The sequence below is a fragment of the Leptinotarsa decemlineata genome, unplaced genomic scaffold, assembly GCF_025532065.1.
Source record: "Leptinotarsa decemlineata unplaced genomic scaffold, Ldec_3_MD MMD2_P_RNA_scaffold_6, whole genome shotgun sequence".
NCBI lineage: Eukaryota > Metazoa > Arthropoda > Insecta > Coleoptera > Chrysomelidae > Leptinotarsa > Leptinotarsa decemlineata.
In genome coordinates, this window is record NW_027412533.1 from 5,429,987 (window position 1) to 5,444,126 (window position 14,140).

Below are 14,140 nucleotides of genomic sequence, written 5' to 3' on the forward strand. Positions count from 1 at the left end.
AATATACAATAGTATAGTAACACATTTCAAATATTTGATATGTCCTATTATCGTTGAAGATAGTTAAAAGCTGATGAGGACAGAGTCTTTTGAAATCCTAATAAGATACAAATTACTATAATATGAGAACACTGGTAAAATAATGAACATAAAACTTAGCAAATTACGTTTCTGCGAATTACAGATAGATTCAAATCTCTCAAATCTTCTAATATTGTTGATTCTATCTCATACACTTCAGACTTCAAATGACCCCACAGAAAGAAATCTACAGTAGTCAAAAAAATATATCTGTTTTAAAATCTGTTTTTCCGTTACCCAGCTGTCGCACCCCTACGAACGACAACTCTCAGAAGTCGAAACTTGTGCGAGCTAAAGACTAACGAGGTCTTACCTTTTAACGTGTGATTCCTAATACAGTTTGGACGATAGCAAGAGAAATTCGATCGTTCAGCCTGGGGCTTGAATCATCGACCAACACGGCGGTCGATTTGAGTGAGTGAACAAAGCACCCACGTCGAACCGACTGGCTACGCAAAATATCATTCCATTTATCAAAAATCCGGTTACATATAAAATGCTGTCGTTGTTTGGTTTTTAATTTTTCCTTTTTCAGTTTCAACCCATGACCGCGTAACCTATTATCAAAGTGTATGAGAAAGAAGAAGATGAGATCTTCACGGAGTCTACGCTGCTGAAAAGTAATGATGTATACCGCATGCACTCTTTCAGGATATGAACGATAAGAAATAATTTCAAAAGTTCTGTCTCAATAACTTTTCAGCTTGCTGATGAAACGTATATACTGAATTTAATATCCCATGAAACTCCCAATAAAAAAAAGAAATGAAATCCTTTCAGCTCCGACATTCAAGGGGTAATATATTACTAAATTGGAAGAAGAACGAAAATATATATAGAGTATTCAGAATGTTTTCTGATTCCAAATATGGCAGAATAAAATGAAATTTTACGTTTTGCAGACGAGCTGAAGGATGCTGTTACAGAAATTCCAATTTTTTTACGGTAATTTATTTTAATCACGAATTATTATTTCTGCAAGACAAAAATGATATAAATATTTTCGTATGTCTTTTTTTCTTATTCAGTTCATAGTTCTTATTCAAGTTTCTATCTGTGACAACCAGACATTATTTATTTTGTTATTTATTTTATTCAACCCAATTCAATAATGAAATATAAATAAATCAGAATTTATTGATATTTTTAAAAATCATTTCACACATATGATTAAACAGAAAAATACATAATTGTCGATTATATTTGGACAGGCCGCACTAGTACCATATACCACAATCAATTAGGAAAAATATTCAGATCTACGAAATCTCTTTTACACAAGCTAAATATGTCCATTAGCTGAGAATAGAATAGAATAGAATTTTATTCATTATTGAAAATTTTACAATTGCCTTGCATTACATAACACTTATAAAATTTTATTAGACTAGTCAAACGGGAGCACTAGGCTATACATAAAATATAAATAGATACATACATGTACATTACAAAAATAAAAGAAAAGCATCTTATTGACTTATATTAGGAGATTAATACACACTTTTGTTGGATTCACTTCATCTGCATATGAACTCCAGATCACGTGATCATATGATCTACGATAATTATTAGAACTCTCACTGATACAGCACTGTAATCCTCTATTCCATGTGGTCTCTAGACGCTTCTCGTATTAGCCCGTCCAGAGTAATTTAATTCTGGAAATATCTTCTTCACTTTCTGTCGCCTTCATCTGAATATTTCTCATTGATGTATATGAAATATTTAAGAGGTTCCCAATTTCTCCTAATAATACTGGGTCTCAATATTCGTGGAACCATAAACTTTGGAGCTCTGGATAAAGACTTGGAAGTCATTTTTTCCGGCATATCCGTGGTGAGGTATATGTTATCTATTCTGGAAGAAGCATGACCTTGTTGATGTAGGGAATCATAATAGTCAACTCTCTCCTTGCAGTTTTGATTTAGGAAACTTCTATCTGTCCACTGTTGAGGAAATGTGGCTGAAATCACAGCAGGTTTGACAGAAGTACTGATTAAATCTGGGGAAGATGAAGTTTGTTGAAAGTTATTGTCAGCAATTTTGTCAGAACTATCTTCATCTGTTCTTTGTGTGTTTCTGAAAAATCTCACATTTTGGGTTGGATTCAGATTATATGGTAACACTGGCGATAAGGTCGAATATGAATTGACAACTGGCCTTGGGGGATGTTGGTTTTTGAGAAAAGGGTGGTTTCCTAGGGCAGGTGGAGGTACCTCAAACATAGCTTGGGGTTGTTTGAAAGGGACTACATTGTATATATTTTTGGTAGATTCAAAAATTGGATACTGGTTTGATGATTTGGTGTTGTTATTCATTTTATTCTTTCGAGGTTTATATTCAGGAAAGTTCACTAGAGGTGTACTTGGATTTGAAATGGACCCAGAGTTTTCTTGATGGTATTGAGAATGTTTCACTTGTTTTGGATTGTTTTTGATGTAGATCTCATCTGGAACATCACCTCCTATGAAAGGACTCCAATTCAATGTTGGTGTTTTATTGATGTAGGGTTTGGGGATTGCATTATCCTTGCCAGTTCCTTCAACTTGATAATTTACTGCACCTTCCTTTAACCAATCATCTATATTAGCAAAGTCTTTGAAATCTGTTTTGGTATTTCCATAAACTATTTCATCTTCATGCACATTTTGATTTTTCATAGTATTAGTTTTTCGAAATTGTTTGGGGTTTGTTTTTAAAAACTCCTTTCGTTTGTGATCAGATTCTTTATTCTTCTGCAGTTTTTCCAAATGTATCTCATATATGGCTGGTACTTTTACGACCTGCAGTACCTTCGAATACTCCGATTTGCCGTCTAGATTATGGAGAACGTTTTGAATATCTCCCATATTCATGATTTCCTTCGCTTGATATTGACCTCTTCTAAATTCGTTCTTCCAAGTATCGACATGAGGATTCTGGGAGATAACTTTTCTGACAGATTCTTGCATTTCAAGGGTATCAGGAGTAGACAAATGATGCCCATTGATTCCATAGTTCTGGTTCATGGTGAGCTCATCTCCTAGTAGTTTTGATAAGTAATTTGTGGAATGATTGATTGTCATGGTACTTCGTGGAAAGCTGGATGACGAATATTCATTTCCGAACCCATATCCGGCTCCAATATTTATATCAAAAGAATCCTCTGTGTTTCTCTTTTTCACTGTTTTTTCGGTGCGGACTTCATTTTGACAAAGTAAGACGAGGAGGAAAACCTGAAAAAATGTATGAAAGAGTTGAGATGAGTCTTTGATATTGGAAGTTATACAGAAACGTAATGGAGTGGAAACAAGTATATACAAGCAAAACCTTCCATAGACACAATAATTAATAATTTCATAATTGATTCCGATGATGACTCTGAATCAAAAAGTGAATAGGACATCGAAGAAAGTGAAATTGAATAGAACATTGAATATATATATATTATATTGAATGAAATCGTGTTCAGTAATTTGATTGATGATTTATTTGAAAACTTATGAATGTTTTTCTATTTGGCTTGGATTTTTCAGAAGAATTAGTTGTTTTCAATAGAAAGTTCATAATTCTACAAGTGAAAATATCAAAAGTTTTGTCTGTTTTTTTGAGTCTACTTCATAGTTATTCAATCAAAATAAGAGCCATTTGAATCAGTGCATTTTTGCCAACATAACACGAGTCGATTCATCCCATCACCATAAAAATTATGTGCTCGGGATTCGATGAAAACGATGAAGGCCGTTTAACTTGGTCCTGATTGGCGATGAATCTACCGGTGAGATTGTGCTTGAAAAGATGGTAGTCGGTTAGCGAGAGGTCTGATGAGAACGTGGGTGAGGTAGAACTTCGTCGCTCAATTCATAACATTTTCTATTCATAACATTTGTAAAACGTGTGGACGGGCATTGTCATGAAGCAGGTTCGCACTTCTTCTGTTGACCGGCGTCGGCTGCTGCTAACGCAATTTTCGAAACATTTCTTCGATTTCTTCACAATAGAACTTCGCAGTGTATGCTTGGTCTGGTTGCACAAAGTTATAGGGAATCACACCAGCCGTTCATCACCATACAGTAACCGTGGTCTTTTTTGGTAGGTTTTCGTCTATGGGAAGTGCCTAGGTGGCTCATCGGTGGCCAATCACTGTCCTGTACGCCTCCTGTTGTCGTGGAGGATCCACTTTTCTTCTGATACAATTTGTATAAGATTGAATATAATTAAATATACTCGATGACTTTTTTGGAACGTATATTTTGACAAGTAAACAAACTCGAATGTTTTTAAATAACAACTACAACATAGTTATATACAGTGGGCTCATCCATCATGAAGGAACAATCTTCATTCTGCAACACCCCCACTTGATGAGGAGCCTAATACAGCCCAATACTCGTGTTTTCTTCTGCTGACTGCTTTTGTTAAAGAATCTGCAACCATTTTCTCGGTGGAAACTTTCGTGACGATACTTTTTTTATTTCTGACAGCTTCTCTGACAAAATGGTGCTGAACATCAATATGTTTAGTTCTAGCGTGATGAGAAGCATTTTTTGACAGACCTTTTGCACTCTTGTTATCGCAATATACGGTGATTGGATACTTTGTCTCAGTTAGTTGAATTTCTTCAATAATTTGATGCAACCTCTGAGCTTCTTGTGTTGCATGAGAGAGCACAACGTACTCCGCTTCAGTTGTAGATTTTGCAACGGTTTGTTGTTTTCTACTCAACCAGGTGATCACGCCATTTGCGAATTTGAAAATATATCCACTGGTTGATTTCCTATCATCTCTGTCATCTGCATAATCAACATCTATCTTCACCGCTCAAACAAATGAGTTTCATATTTTTTGTACCTTGAAGATATCTAAAAATTCTTTTGACAGCTGTCCAATGTTCTGGTCCTGAGTTTGAGTCGAATTTGCTCAGAGCTCCCACTGCAAATGCTTTATCAGGTCTAGTAGATTGAGCAGCATATAATACACTTCTAATAGCCATTTGGTATGGCACTTCTTCATCATCTCATTTTTTTCAACATTTGAAGGATACATGAACAGGCTGAGTTTTTTGCCAACTTCCAAAGGGGTTTAAACTGGTTCGCACTCAGTCATGTTGAATTTCTGCAAAATTTGGTTAATATAAGCTTCCTGATCCAAAAATATTTGCCCAGACTGTCTGCTTCTTGTGATATGAATACTCAGACAGTAAGTGGCTTCACCAAGGTCCTTCATTTCAAACTTTTTCATGAGTTCTTCTTCAAACGATTTATGTATGTCATTGTTATTTGAAAATAACAGGAGGTCATCCACATAAATGACTACTATTATGATTTTTTTTAATGATAATACACACAAACGTTAAAATTAGCTTGAAGTAAACCAATGCTTTTCATTTCTTTATCCAAGTTTTGATTGAAAATCCATTTACAATGAATTCGTTTTCTGTTTTTGGTAAGAATTACGAGCTCCCAGGTTTTATTTTTTACTAGAGAAGAATATTCTTCTTGCATCGTTATCCATTGCTGAGAATCACTTCTATTGAGAGCTTCGTGGACATTTTTTGGTTCGTTAACTGCCTCCATTATCATGACAGCTTGCATGATATAATCATTGAATTTTTCTGGCAGTTTCCGTTCTCGTAAAGAGTACCTGTTTTCTGGTTGCTTGGATACATTTTCTATGTTTATTGGTTCATTTCGGCAATCATTAGTATCACATACTGGACGTTGCTTGATTTCTCCATTAGTTTCTTGGTTTGCTTGTTCATTTTCAATAAGAATATCTTCAGATTGCGGATTTTTTATTTCTGTAGGATATGTTTCGGAAATATTGTCATCACAATAGGTTTCTTCAAATACGTTTCCCGAAGAATGAAGACTAGTTGAAGCCATTTTTTGTTCGACAAAAATAACATTACGCTCCTTATGTACATCCTGTGTTTTCATATTTATCAGCCGGTATGCCGTGGAATCTTCGCAATAACCTACAAATACGTAGTTTTGTGTTTTATAGTCAAATTTTGTTCTCTCCACTTTGGGTATGTGAACATACGCGACACAGCCGAAAATTTGTAGATTTTCCAGATTTGGTTTTCGTCCGCTCCACGCTTCTTCTGGGGTTTTACCTTGAACTGCAATAGTAGGATTTCTGTTTTTCAAATAACAAGCCGTATTAATTGCATCTGCCCAATATTCTTTAGATAAATTTGCATCTTGCAACATTGAACGGGCCTTTTCAACTAGAGTTCTGTTTATCATCTCTGTTACACCATTTTGTTCTGGCGTGTATTCAACTGTTGTTTGATGTTGAATACCTTTTTGTCGTAAATATTCTTGAAAATATCGGTTTACATACTCAGTTCCATTATCACTGCTAATAGCGGCGATTTTCGAATGTTTTTCGGGTAAAATCATCAGTAAATGTGAGAAAGTATAATTTTTTCCCATTGATTTTTCTGGCATCGGTTCGCAAATATCCGAATAGATGAGTTTTAATTTTCTACTGGTTCTTATAGTCTTACCTTTCGGAAATGGTTTTCTAGTTTGTTTTCCTTGAATACAACTGTCACGCAATTTTTCACTGTGGCATTTATCAAAACAGAGACCTTCGGCAAATCCATCTTGTAGTAACTTCATACCACCAACACTCAAATGTCCTAGTCTTCGGTGCCAAATATCATAAGACAAACATTTTTGTGATTGTGTATTACACATATGTCATTCTCAAAGGTAGTTTTTAATCCTTTTCTTCCTAACTGTTGGCATGACATTGAATTGAATTCAAGTCCAGGTGCATATCTTATGTCACGGATTGGAGTTTTGACTTCATATCCATTGACATTTAAAGTTTAAAGTAGTTTCACCAATTTCTTCTATATCAAACTTCTCTCCAGATGCAGTAACTATGGTATCTTGGTTTTCAACTGCTTTGAGGTTTTTACGCCAATCTTTTCTGCCAGTGACATGAACAGATGCTCCTGAATCAATATAACAGTCATTTGGATTGAGATTTCCAATACCAAGGATTGAAGAATGTATAATCAAACCGAATTCATTAATGTGAGCTACATTCGTATTTTCACTTCTTTTCGAGTATCTACAGTCTTTTGACAGATGACCTACTCTATGACAGATGTAACATTTTCCCTCGAACATTTTTTTAACTGGTCCTTTCTTCATTAGGAAGGCGGGTTCTTTCTTGCTGTTTTCAAATTTGACTGTTTCTGCAGAAAGACGTTCTTTTACCAAGTCTGTTGTAAGTTGAGCACCACAATTTTCCAAAGGCATGATTAACGGTTTGTAATAATCCGGAAGATTTAGAAAGATAAGTGCAGCTGAGACACCATCTTTTATTTCGTGGTCGATTGCTTTAGGTTGTTGAGCTAACTTTACTTTGTTAGAAAGGTAATCATTCATGCCTCTACAGTCATTGTATTTTATCATTACCAATTGTTCTATCAAAGTAGCAACTCTTGAAAATCCTTTGGGTTCAAATATTTTAGCTAAGCGATCCCACACTTCTTTGCCTGTTTTCAATTCCTTTAGTTCAGTGTAGATATGAGTTTTCACACCAGACACTATGGATGCAAGGGCTCGTTTACTTTTACCTTCAAAACCGGCTTCTTTGTCATCTTTTGTTCCATCTACATACTCCAACAGTTCGCAATTGATGAGATGAATTTCTATGGCGTACTTTCAGTCAATATAATTTTCACTTCCCTCGAGTTTTTCGAAAGAGGCTGAGACGCCAGTATTTGATATGGACATTTTATCAGGAATAGGTATATATAACTTATTTTGCCTTCTAATTGCAGTACAAAAACAACAGAAATGTTTAAATGTGCAATTCTGGGCCCATAACCTGATACAATTTGTATAAGGTTGAATATAATTAAATATACTTGATAACTTTTTTGGAACGTATATTTTGACAAGTAAACAAACTCGAATGTTTTTAAATAACAACTACAACATAGTTATATACAGTGGGCTCATCCATCATAAAGGAACAATCTTCATTCTGCAACATCATCACATGTTACGATCCGATTAAAAAAGGATCGTTTCGTTTGCGCAAAAACAAAGAAGAACAGACCTAGAAACGTGACAATTTCTGTCGATCGTTCGAATCGTGGGGCACCCACTTTTCAAGCTCTTTGACCTTTCCAATACGTTTTAAACCATCAAATACCGCATGGGAGCTGACGCCCAGTTCTTCCGCCATCTCACGCACTGTTTGTGATTGGTCAGACTTCATCAGGGTCCTCAAATTCTTGTTCTGGATTAGTGTAGGTCAACTACTTTGGGACTACTTTTGGTTCAATTCGAATTCGTAAAGGAAAATTAGCCGAAAATCGCTTAAGGCCAAAGAGGCAAAACATTGGAGTTTGGAAAAATGAACAGCATCAATGTACAAAGTACAAAATTCTCTATCAATCAGTATGTACCACGAGGCAGTAGAATGCATATGTATTGAGGTATGTAGCTACAAAAACACATCACATTAAAACGGACGAAACTTTCGAAACAACCTGATACCTATAACTGATCCAATTAAAATTTCCTATTTACCACTAACGACATTGAATTTTCCCAAAAGAAAATAGTCAAAACGAATTTGTACAGTAACAGTGAATTTGTAACACATTTGTGTAATGAAATAGTCAAATATTTAATTTTGAGATGAATAATCGATAGTTTTTTTAATTTGACCACACGGGGTGAAAGACCCCATGCGCGTCCCACTGTCCTCCGACATTGATGATAAGCCACATATGCCCTTTTTGCTCTACTCTGTAGGTGAGAGTTCCTGTCCAGGATAGTACCAAGGCATTTCACCTCTTCAGAGAAGTTTAGTTTGCTTTTGAAAATTTCGGGAGGTTTTAATCCCGATAAACTTCTTTTCCTGATGAAAAGGACCATCCTAGTCTTTTTGGGATTGATCGACAGTGAGTGTTCCTTCCTACGCTCTATTGCCCAGTGTGTTCACAAATTTGCCGGTCTGCATGATAACTATGTCATCTGCATATGCAATTGTGTAGAATCCATTATTGTTGAGGTGATTAATCAGGGTATCCAGAACTATGTTTCATAGAAGGAACAGCAAAACAGTGATCACTTCGGATTCTCCTATAATGGTTCTATCTCAAATATACTATCCCAACCCATCAAAGGGAACAAAAAGGTTGACCAATTAGTAAGAGGTGTGATAAACAGCGAACGACTTTGGCCGGTTTTCAGATTCATTAAATCAGACTTCAAGCAAACTTCGAAATGGACATTCATAAGAAGATGTCAGGCCCAGAGGAAAGATTCTACAAACAAACCTACCAAGTTGAAAATCGATACTTCTTTAGAAAAACCAACCAAACAAACCAACAAACTCAGTAATCGTAGCAAGTTTACGACTGGGACATACCTATATAACACACTGATACCTCGTCTCGAAAAATGAACGACCCACTTGTCACATGCAACCTCACGTCAACCACATTTTGCTAGAAAGAGAGAGGACGAGAACATAATGAAACTTAACAACATCTTGAAAGACATTATACTCCTTGATAAGATGTAATATACTTCTTGGCCGAACCACCCAACTGTTTAAAAAATAAGCCTGAAAGTAAAAGTGATGACAACTCCCCTTACGAAGACCCCATCTATGGGATAGACAGAAAACTTAATCATCAACAGTGAATTTTCTACCCGTCAAGGTCTCATTAGTAGTGATAGGCACAACCACTCAACTGTGTTGAAAACAACAAACCTGAAAGTAAAGGTGATGGCATCTCCCTGTACGGAAACGTCGTCTATGGGATCGACAGAAGACTAAATTCTCGAATATCAAAGAAAAACGAGGTCTTTAAGACGATCAGTTGTAAAGGGGAGATGTCATTACATTCACTTTCAGACTTTCTATTTATAGAACAGTAAAGTGAATCGGCCTAGGGTCACTGATGAGACCTTGGCGGGTCGAAACGGGGATCTCTGATGTTGGATCACAAATTAATCCAGTTGCCTTGCAGTGAAAGCTGCAGATGAATCTCTTTTGGCGATCGATGTCGAAACTTGGAATTGCAACTGACCGCCGTAGGGAGCCTCGTTTACATTTGTTAGTCGAGGATTGAGTGTTCCGTAGATCTTATAGATGACGCCTTCGTATGTGTCATCATTTTTTACTTCAAAATTAAATGTGATAAATGTGAATGTAATAATATGTAACGTGTCTGGTAACCTCAAGGTTTGAATAAACAATAAATCAAAGTAATGAAAAAAATATGGAATATCATTTATCACACACAAGTAGATTACCCCAATTATTTAAGAAGACTCGTGCCGACTCGATACGAAAACAAGTGAATGTCCATTGGTCGCGTTCGAGTTAGAAATCCGGACGACCCTCTAACCGTCAAATGTAGCTCAAATATCCCACAGTTGAGAAATTTTGTCCAATCCCATTGTCAATAAACATTAGTGTAACTAATTTGAACCGTCCCAGAAGTGTCCGAAATGTGAACTCTAATACACCTATTATAAAGCGAGGTAGATTACTTCAAACACTACAGTATCGCCTTTCATAATGTACCTCATGTACCTATTACAAAGCGAGGTAGATTACTTCAAACACTACAGTATCGCCTTTCATAATGTACCTCATGTGGTAATGTTTTGCTATCTTTCGTCATTACTTGCTAGTCAGTTAGGCTAGTTAGAACTCACTGAAGTTATATCATCTGCAAATAACGTATATCTTTCTGGTTTCATGAAATTGTATAGATCAAGAACTAAAGTGCACCTACAACCGAGCCCTGAGGAATGCCATGTGTCGTTTCTTTGAAGTTTCACTTTTTATACTTATTACTGTATCTACCTATTTGTGAGATAAGGATGGACGAGCTTGAGAGCCGTGACTCTATGATGTGTTCATCTTTTCAATCAAAATAGTGTATGATACACAATCAAATCTTCTTGTCAGATCAAATAGTGCCAATTAAAAATGCTTTTTCCGATCAATGCTCTCGAATATGGCGGAAACTAGTTTGTAAGCGTCTTGTGAAAACTTCATGTCACTGGCCCAGACAATTCCGCTACATCACTATGACAGTTCATAAAAGTCATTCATATATCTGGATCTTTCAATTTCGGCCATAGGAATTAGGCCATAGAATTATTGAAAGGAGTATATTTATTTTCATGCTACAAAATATTGACGGGTCGGTCCGCAAAAGTTAAAAAAAAATGTTAGAACGCCTCATAAAATAATGAAAATTAGCGCAATATTTCTCCTTCTATTTTCAAAATATTTGTGAAGAAACTAAACACTAAAGGAGTCCAAAAACAAAAGATATTCTTTTTTAATTTTTTTTGATCTCCTGGAACTTCTGGCGTAGGATAAATCAAAAACGAGCACATTTCCCTATCAACAGAGATCTTCTCGACTCACGTTTCACCAACCAAGAGGTAGTTTAGTCTTTAAGAGGAAGTTTATTCTTCCTCTTGAAGATGATCACTTGGTGATCTAAACACGTGTTAAGGTTTTGAAATAATGGTTTGGTGTTGGGAAAAAAATCCAGTAATATTCATTACTACACCAAAGGTTCCAAACAGTGTATCACAAAAACCTTTCTTCCCAAAAATTAATCTGTCCTAAAATATACCCCTTTCAATTCAGTATTGGGATATATCACGAGTAAAACTGATATAGTTATACTGTTCAACCTCAGACTGAATTTAAACTGTTTGACCATTTTCGATATTCTGATTAAAAACGGCCACTTAGGGGTGACTTACCCTATACAACATAGCTATAATTTTCTGTCGCGTTAGTTAATTCACTTTTCACTTTTTGATCACGTTCGTGTCCACTTACAATTATCGAAGCACTGAAGATTTTTTCCTCGACATGCTTCACTATTCTGAATTCATTTTATGCTCTAGATAAACCTAACAGAACATACACTCATATCATTTACTCACCGAAAAGTACTTCATATCCTAATTAGACGAGCACCGCAGAACAAATGAGCGAAGCTCAGGCAGCCAACTGTTTATATAATTAATTTAATTTTGCAGCATAATTTCTTCCACTTTCATGGCATTTTCAATAATTAGATTTTATCTGGGAAACAATGGTTGGTAATTACACCGTTTTCGCCGGTCTCAGCCTGGAACACTGCCCGATAGAAAGGATTAGAAGGTTTAGAATGAATACTCACTCTATTACGATTTTTTATTTCATTCTGTGAGGTTCAAGTCCACTCCAGGTAAATATTTAATTACATTATGAATAAATAAAAAAAAATAAAGATTGCTCCTAAAGTAAATCCAAATCTAATATATATTATATCACTGAAATGCAAAATGCTTTATTAAAAAAATTTGCCCCGGGTGAGGATCGAACTCACGACCTTAAGATTATGAGACTTACGCGCTGCCTACTGCGCTACCGAGGCAGATATTATACCAAATGTGAACGCATCACTAATAATATATTTCAAAAAAGTTTCAAAAAAGTTTCAAGTGAAGTTTTACGTGTTTCTGGCTAGAAACCGAGCGGTTTTGAATTCATACTAAAAATAATTTTGAAAATTTTGACACTTCCCAAATCAGAAAAATAATCACAGTGGATGAAGAATCAGTACAATGAAGAATAAACTAAAAATTCTTTTACCCGCTTTTCTCGCTCAAGAGTCTGATATTTCATAGTTTCGAATATGACTAAAAAGAACTTTTTTTCCGGGAAAACATGTGAGCGAAGGCGACTTCAATCTTGAAATGTTGTTAAATTCCGAGTTTGAACTTGGAATTCAATGATTTACATTGCTTTCTTCCTTTCTTTGAAAGATTCCCACAATTTTTGTATAAAAATGGAGAAATAGAAAGCCAAAACTTTCCTTTCCCAAAAATAAATCATTCCTGAAAATATACCCCATTCCAGGGCCGTAGCGAAAAGAAAAACCAGGGGGGGAGAGAATCCAAATTTTCCCAACTCCACCAACAAAATTGACCAACTTTCGAAAAAAATGAAAGCCAAGGGATTAGTAGTTACTACTATAATATATTAATTTTCTTACTTAGCTATCCAAAGATTGGCTGAATGCTTATGCCCGTTAGGGTATGCACAAAAAAAAATTTGCAAATTATAAAAATAATTTCACTAGTTCGGACTTCCATTGTCTACTATATAAAATGATTTGAAATCCCCGAAACAAGTAAAAAAGAATAATTAAAAAGGAATAGTTGAAAATAACAATTATATTAAGCAAGAATAAACCTGAAATGATAGTGAAATAACCTACAAGTAAAAATATAATAATTGAATAAATAAAAATTAAAGGAATGAAAAAAGAAAATAATAAAAAATAAAAAAAGTGTAGAGATTCCAAGTCACGTTAGTTCACGACGTTTCGATTGTTGGTATCTACAATCGTCTTCGGGTGATGACCGAAGACGATTGTAGATACCAACAATCGAAACGTCGTGAACTAACGTGACTTGGAATCTCTACACTTTTTTTATTTTTTATTATTTTCTTTTTTCATTCCTTTAATTTTTATTTATTCAATTATAATATTTTTACTTGTAGGTTATTTCACTATCATTTCATTTCAGGTTTATTGTTGCTTAATATAATTGTTATTTTCAACTATCTCCTTTTCAATTATTCTTTTTTACTTGTTTCAGGGATTTCAAATCATTTTATATAGTAGACAATGGAAGTCCGAACTAGTGAAATTCATCACGAAACATTGTCAATCACCTTCAAACAAACGATAAAAATAATAATGGGAATTATTCTACTTTGGACCAAGGTCCTTGGTCTTCCACCATATCAACTATGTATAGGAATATTTAATACAAATAAAAGGAAACAACACTTAAATGATATTGTACTTATTGTTTTCTACTATTATTTTTCTATCTTCACGGCCCGAAATTGCCCAACTTTTCCAAGTCGATAAAACAGCGAAAAGTTGTGAATTTTAGTAAAATTGACATTTAAAAATTTGTGGACTGTTCAGGACTGTTCTCTTACTTGGGAGAAACTAAACTTTTTTGAAGTTTTCAAAAAACTCAGAATTTCAAAG

The 14,140-nt window shown here is 35.1% G+C and overlaps 1 protein-coding gene and 1 non-coding gene across 3 annotated transcripts; both read right to left on the reverse strand.

The window, feature by feature from the left end:
* Positions 1–1,387: 1,387 nt before the first annotated feature.
* LOC111518021 (uncharacterized) lies at positions 1,388–12,084 on the reverse strand. 2 transcript variants are annotated; one of them, XM_023174340.2, is made up of 2 exons: positions 12,030–12,084; positions 1,388–3,296 (listed from the first exon to the last, which is right to left on the reverse strand). In XM_023174340.2, the coding sequence occupies exons 1-2, from the start codon at positions 12,042–12,044 to the stop codon at positions 1,755–1,757; spliced, it is 1,557 nt and encodes a 518-aa protein (XP_023030108.2). In that variant the 5' UTR covers positions 12,045–12,084; the 3' UTR covers positions 1,388–1,754. The 2 variants fall into 2 exon arrangements, with proteins under 2 accessions (XP_023030108.2, XP_023030109.2); XM_023174341.2 differs by lacking the exon at positions 12,030–12,084 and adding an exon at positions 11,844–11,948.
* Positions 12,085–12,432: 348 nt separating this feature from the next.
* Positions 12,433–12,505, reverse strand: TRNAM-CAU (transfer RNA methionine (anticodon CAU)). Its single transcript has one exon. It is a non-coding gene; the product is annotated as a tRNA-Met (tRNA).
* Positions 12,506–14,140: the final 1,635 nt, after the last annotated feature.